This window comes from Calidris pugnax, unplaced genomic scaffold, assembly GCF_001431845.1.
Source record: "Calidris pugnax isolate Ruff unplaced genomic scaffold, ASM143184v1 scaffold83, whole genome shotgun sequence".
Classification (NCBI taxonomy): Eukaryota; Metazoa; Chordata; class Aves; order Charadriiformes; family Scolopacidae; genus Calidris; species Calidris pugnax.
In genome coordinates, this window is record NW_015090802.1 from 539,556 (window position 1) to 546,263 (window position 6,708).

Below are 6,708 nucleotides of genomic sequence, written 5' to 3' on the forward strand. Positions count from 1 at the left end.
TTCCAGCAGCAAGTTTTTTTGTCTGTTTTTTTTTTTTTTTGTCTGTATTTTTTTTTTTTGTTCAATAAGGTTGACTGCCTTCAGCCAGTGGCAAAAGAGGAGCCTCCTCCACCAGCCACCAAATTCCAGTCCATCGGGGTACAGGTAGAGGACGAGTGGCGGTAAGTGAAAGACGCAAACTTTTGTAGTTCCCTTTCGTTTAAATTGCGCTTCCCCCCACTTTTGCTTAGACCTTCTCCCCTTCTTTGCTCCAACACGAGTGGTGGTGAATGGGGACCCACGGAGAGCTCTTCCTCCACAGCACACACCCACTGCGAAAAGCACTCGTTCCGTAAACAAACAAATCGATGGGGGTTTGAAATTAAGAAAAAATTAAAAAAAAAAAGTCCAAGTTGTAATTATAGACGTGCGTCAGCCCTCTCGTCTGAACGGCCTATTGCAGTAAGGAGGCAACCTTATACCCGTGTCTGTCTGCGTGTGGTGTGTGTCTGTGTGTGAGGAGGGGCAGGGCGGGCAGGGGCAGGCTCAGCCCCGGGCACCACAGACGCGTTTCCCTGTCCCAGCCGGGCCTGGTTCTGCTCTTTGATTTGTGCTTTCGGTCTCTCTAGAAACAGCCACTCTCGCAGCATGTCCTCCAAACAGGACACAGACTCTGACACACAGGAGCCTAATAACTCTAGCAGTAAATCATCTGAGAGAAGCCTCGCTGAGTGCCCCCAACACAACAACTCCGTTGGCGTCGATGCCACCACCAGGCAACCAGCCAAGCCCTCACAGATTAAGAGAAACCTCTCCTATGGAGAAAACAATGACCCAGCCCTGGAGCCTTCCTCTCTCCCTCCTCCTGACCCCTGGCTTGAGACGTCCTCCACCTCGCCAGCAGAACCCACGCAGCCAGGAACCTGCCGGCGGGACGGGTACTGGTTTCTGAAGCTGCTGCAGGCAGAAACGGAGCGGTTGGAAGGCTGGTGCCGCCAGATGGACCAGGAGACCAAAGAGAACAATCTCTCTGAAGAAGGTAGGTATTGTCAGCCTCTGGAGACGAGACGGGAGCAGCCTGGCAGCTCCTCCCTCCAGAAAGAGCTGTCACCAAGTATCAGATCAGCCTCCTGCAGATAAATTGCTGGTAGCCTACAGAGAGACACAGCACGGGGATGAGCATGGGACAAGGAACGCTTTTTTCTCCTCTAGCAGATGGGGTAAGAAATAATGCTGCCGTGCAGCACAGAAGGCTTTCAGGGGATGGTGCAGCTGCTGACCACTCAAAATTGCTAAAAGCTCAAATAGATGGCTCTTGGGGAGGCTGGGGGAGCTTCCTCCCTGCCCACCCCCTCGCACTCACACCGGCTGGAGAAAGTCCAGTTGGTGGAGGGGCAGAATGAATGTGACTTCTGAGCTCATTGGGTCGGTTGAATCGGTGCCCTTGTCCTCATGGCAAAGAGGAGGTTTCTTCATTTGAGAAAGTTTCACTGGATTTGTGCTAAATACACCAAAAGCACGTGCATAGGGAGCACAAAGCCACTTAATTTTATTGGGTTCAGTCCCAATTGGGCTTGTTCCGTTATTTGCAAATGAGGTGGCAAAACCTGTGCTTCCCTGTAGAGTGACAGAAGCGGGTGACTGGGCTGCAGAGGGCAGGAGCTTTGCTCTGAGTCTGGTTGATTATTTAATTTTTTTGCTGCCTGAGGAAGGTGAAATACTGGTGAGACTCAGTCATAGCTTGGTGTCGGTGCTGGGGCTCGGGGCAGCTCCTCTCTGATCCGACAGCACCGAGATGCTGCACTGGCTGCAAATGGGACGGGCAGTGCCAAGGCTCTCCTTGCCCCGGGGGACACCCTTGTTTCACTTGTGGCAAGAGTGCTCTGGTGAGGAGAGACACCAGGACCAGTGTGGCATTTTATCCGTCACCCCTAAGAGCAATTTCCTCCTCCAAGAGAGCGTCCAGCTTACACTTGTCCCGCCAAGCTCTATGAGCACTGGGTGCAGCAGCAGACCAGGGAGGAGAAGGGGGATGAGTTTATCCCCGTTCATGGTGCAGTTCCACCCGCTGTGGGTCTCTCAGCCCGGCCTTTGGAAGGGAAAAGCCTGTGCAGTGTTTTTCTGTTAATGGGCAGAGGAATGTTGCTGTACACAGAGGCTTCCTGGAAAACCCACTAAAAGGAGCATAAAGTCCTGGGGATGAAAAGCCCTGGCCCTGCCAGAAAATCCCTTCTGGTAAATGGAGGTTGGAGCCAGTTCTCCTGCCCCTCACCACCTTCCCCTCCTGCGTGGCTGGAAGAGCTGGGTGTGATCTGCACGTGTGCCCTCTGTGCTGGTGACACGTCTGGTGGGCTGGAGGCAGGTTAAGGTAATTCCTGCAAACCTGGCTGTAATGTTCTCAGCCTGGCCTGCTTGGGACCTGCTCTGGAAGGAGCAATAGCAGCTGGCAAAGACATGTGTAGATGTGTCTATACATTGAAATTATAGTTTCAATGCATCTTCTTTTGCTGGGAGCAGTTACTTCCTTGGGGGGGGTCTCTGAAACTGCTGTTCTAATGAATCAAGAGTGTTTGTTTGCTCCAGAAACACCTGAGTTCGTTGGTGCATTTAAAAATCTGTTCAACTGCCTTATTCTTCTTTTCTCTCCCCCGTAGTCTTAGGAAAAGTCCTGAGTGCAGTGGGCAGCGCACAGCTACTTATGTCACAGAAGTTCCAGCAATTCCACGGCCTCTGTGAACAAAACTTGGTGAGTCTGATCTGTGTCTCCTGATTTTGGGGAGGGGTGGGGGTGTGTCTTTCAACAGCACAACGGGAACACGCTCAGGTGTTAACAGCCTGCTGTCACTGGAAAAGAAGACCTAGCTCGGGGTGTACAGCCTGAGCACCGTACCGTGGGGGATGAATAATGATTGAAACCAGCAGCTGAGCAGTTGGGGGGCTGATGGACACAGCCTTGCTTTGGAATAGGCAGGCTTGGGGCTGTGCATCATACAATTGTCCAGGTTGGAAAAGACCCTTGAGATCGAGTCCAACCATCAACCTAACTCTGATAAAAACCATCACTAAACCATGTCTCCAAGCACAATGTCAACCCATCTTTTAAATCCCTCCAGGGATGGTGCCTCAACCCCTTCCCTGGGCAGCCCATGCTAAGGGTTCATAACCCTTTCCATGTCAAAATTGTTCCTAATCTCCAATCTGAACCTCCCCTGGAGCAACTTGAGGCCATTTCCTCTTGTCCTATCGCCTGTTCCTTGGGAGCAGAGACCAACCCCCCCTGGCTACACCCTCCTTTCAGGGAGTTGGAGAGAGGGAGAAGGTCTCCCCTCAGCCTCCTCTTCTCCAGGCTGAACACCCCCAGCTCCTTCAGCCTCTCCTCAGGCCACTCTGCCCCAGCCTAGAGTGTTCATGGAGTTGGTGTGACCCAAGTGCAGGACCTGGCACTTGGCCATGTTGAGCCTCACCTGTCCCCAGCAGGGTTGTCCCTCGTTTGTGACAAAGCCCTGAGTTGGATCTCTTCAGATGTAAGGCGAGGGTTTGTCCTTGCTGCGAGCAGGGCTGACGTGGTGGGGAGGTGGCAATCTGTGGTTTGGTTTTCCCCCCAAGCTTTATCATGGTATGGATTTTTGCAGACTTAGACTTCCTCAGAAGTGAATTCCCTTTAACGTGCAAAAAAAGCCACCTTAGAGAAGCTGGTGAAGGAGGAGGGGGGTGGTCATGAAGTGCTGAGTGTCTGTTGCTCGCTGATCTCTGGCTGATTGGGGCTGAGATCGCAGCCCCACTGTGCTGCTGGGCTTTCCTCCGAGCTTCCTGCTGAGCTGCTCGGATCTCATCCCATGTTTTCCCGAGACAATCCAGGCCTCTGATGGCAGTTCGGATGTCTCAGAACCAGGAAAATTATGTGCTCGTGGATGAGAAGCTCAACATGAGCCGGCAGTGCGCGCTGGCAGCCCAGAGAGCCAACCCCATCCTGGGCTGGACCAAAAGCAGTGTGGGCAGCAGGGCCAGGGAGGGGATTCTACCCCTCTGCTCTGCTCTGGTGAGACCCCACCTGGAGTGCTGTGTCCAGCTCTGGAGTCCTCAGCACAGGAAGGACATGGATCTGATGGGACGGGTCCAGAGGAGGGCCACGAAAATGATCAGAGGGATGGAGCACCTCTGCTGGGAGGACAGGGTGAGAGAGTTGGGGAGTTCAGCCTGGAGAAGAGAAGGCTCCGGGGAGACCTTATAATGGCCTTCTGGTACCTGAAGGGGGTTTACAGGAAAGGTGAGGAGGGACTCTGGATCAGGGAAGGGAGCCATAGGAGGAGAGGGAAAGGTTTGACACTGGAAGAGGGGAGATGGAGCTGAGATGTGGGGAAGAACTTGTTTGGTGTGAGGGTGGTGAGAGCCTGGCCCAGGTTGCCCCAAGAAGCTGTGGCTGCCCCATCCCTGGAGGGGTTCAAGGGCAGGTTGGAGGGGGCTTGGAGCAACCTGGTGTGGTGGGAGGTGTCCCTGCCCAGGGCAGGGGGTTGGAACTTGGTGATCTTTAAGTTGCCTTCCAACTCTAACCATTCTGCCATTCTATGATTCTAGCTCTGAATCATGTGCTGGGACTCTGGGTTGGGGGTTACTGCTGTGGGATTAGCACTGGGGGGCTCTGGGGAGAATGGGAGCTGCTGCCACCTTCTATAGAGAGTGTCTCTTCTTGGGATTCTTCCTCAGGCTCCTGTAGGAGACATGCATGCAGGATCTCTGCTTCCCCGTCCCTGCAGACATGGTTTTGGCTGTAACTGGTGGCATTGTGTCCCTGTGGGATTTAGGGCTGGTGTCTCCTGTGGGTTCTTGCTGTTTCAGTTGTCAGGCAGGTAGACTTACAAAGGATGAATATTGAAGCTGTGCAGGCGGCTGCACTTGTCAGGAGACTATATTCTTTCTGAAAGGTGGTGGGGTTTTTTTATGCTTTCCCTTCTAGAACCCTAATGCAAATCCCAGACCCACGGCCCAAGACCTAGCCGGGTTTTGGGATCTCCTGCAGTTGTCCATTGAAGACATCAGCATGAAGTTTGATGAGCTGTACCACCTGAAAGCTAATAGCTGGCAATTGGCAGAGACACCGGAGAGAAAGGTGAGTGTGGGGCGGTGGGGGCTGGCCAGAGGCACCTCAGGCACCTTGGGGTGTCCGGGGTCTGTTTGTGTCTGGGAACAGAAGATCTCTGGGGCTTTTACCATCTTGTGCTTGCGCAGAGGAGTCTCATGCACCGATCCCACTCCTCTTGAGGAACAGGGGAGAGAATTGTGTGCCAGGGGAGAGAATTGTGTGCCAGGGGAGAGTTAGGCTGGAGAGAGACCGGGCGATGGGGGTGTGCGTAACGCAGTCGTAGAGGGGCCTCTAGTGTCACAAGCGCTGCATGAATGGGCTTCAGCTATTCCTGGTGTCTGAGGGGTACAAAAAAAGCACCTACTGGACCCTTTTGAAAATGCAGCAGGGGCTGTGTTCCTTCCTGAGGAGACACAGGGGCAGGAGGGAGGGCTATGGCTCTGGGCAGGGTGGCATATTGAAATGTAGCCGTTCCAGGTGAGGTTCAGTCTCCCCGCTGCCTCTGCTCTGCTCTCCCCTCCAGCTGGGCAGACACGGTCAGCCAGCTCTAGGCCGCTTCACAGGGGGCCTCCGTGCCATGAAATGCAAAACAGCACATTTCTAGGAACCGGGGAAGCTGATTTTGATGAGTGTCTTGCTGGAGAACTGCTTCTGCTTCCCTCACCTGGCACTCAGTCTCCTCCCTCAGTCCCTCCCGCACCCGAGAGCGGGCTCCTGTATGTGCATTTTTATTTTATGTTTGTGGGTTTTTTTTTCCTTACTGTCTCCCTAAAGGAAGAGAAGAAACCACCCCCTCCAGTGCCAAAGAAGCCGGCCAAGTCCAAATCCCAACTGAACCGGGACAAAGCCTCCGACTCGGACAAGCAGCGGCAGGAGGCCCGCAAGCGGCTGATGGCAGCCAAGCGCGCTGCCTCCGTCCGGCAGAACTCGGCCACCGAGAGCGCAGACAGCATCGAGATCTACGTCCCCGAGGCACAGACCCGTCTTTGAGCAAAGGGCCAGAGGAAGGAACCATGTGGTTTTTATAAGTCATTAAAAAGGAAAAAAAAAAAAAAAAAGGTTCTCTCTCTAAACTAGTGTGATTTATTCAGTCTAGAGACAATGAGCCATCCTTGAAAAGGGCTCCTGAGTTGGCTTTTTTTTCTCTCAGCTTTAAGTAATGAAGATTTTAAAAAAAAAAAAAAGAAAAAAGAAAAAATACCCCTGGTTTTCTCACTGGCTGTGATGTCGCTGAACGGACTGAACAGACTCCTGGAAACTCCAGCCCCTTGACTTGGAACTTTAGTCTTTTTACTTGTTCTATCTAATGAGAATTATTAGCTTGTTTACAAGAAGAGGACAAGAAAACATGAAGCCTTGAGCACTTGCCATGCTGTGTTCTTCCTCCTCCTCCTCCTCAGCTCCCTTCTCCCTTCTCATCCTTTATTTTTATATTTTTTTCTGCTCCCTGGAATCCCACCTTTTGCATGGCTTCGTTTTACCGTGTTAGAAGTAACCTCTCTTCCACAGAGCTCCCGAAGAGAACACCCCTTCAGTGTGTTACTACTGTTGCACTCTGCTGGCAAAGCAGCCTTCCTTGGGGTCGTGGGGTTTTGGGGTGGGTTTTTTTTGTGGTTTGTTTTCCTTTTGATGGGGGAAAATTGGGGGGT

General features: G+C 52.7%; 1 protein-coding gene across 6 annotated transcripts in view; it reads left to right on the top strand.

The window, feature by feature from the left end:
- The window catches only part of DLGAP4 (discs, large (Drosophila) homolog-associated protein 4), a 195,501-nt gene extending 189,270 nt beyond the window's left edge, over positions 1-6,231 (top strand). For 5 of the 6 annotated variants that reach the window (XM_014937571.1, XM_014937568.1, XM_014937569.1 and 2 more), the window contains 5 exons: positions 70-161; positions 609-1,018; positions 2,634-2,725; positions 4,934-5,086; positions 5,834-6,231. In XM_014937571.1, the coding sequence (XP_014793057.1) occupies positions 70-161; positions 609-1,018; positions 2,634-2,725; positions 4,934-5,086; positions 5,834-6,049 (963 nt within the window). In that variant the 3' untranslated portion in view covers positions 6,050-6,231. The remainder of the gene's footprint in view (positions 1-69; positions 162-608; positions 1,019-2,633; positions 2,726-4,933; positions 5,087-5,833) is intronic. The other variant, XM_014937574.1, reaches the window with a different exon arrangement.
- The last annotated feature ends 477 nt before the right edge of the window (positions 6,232-6,708 follow it).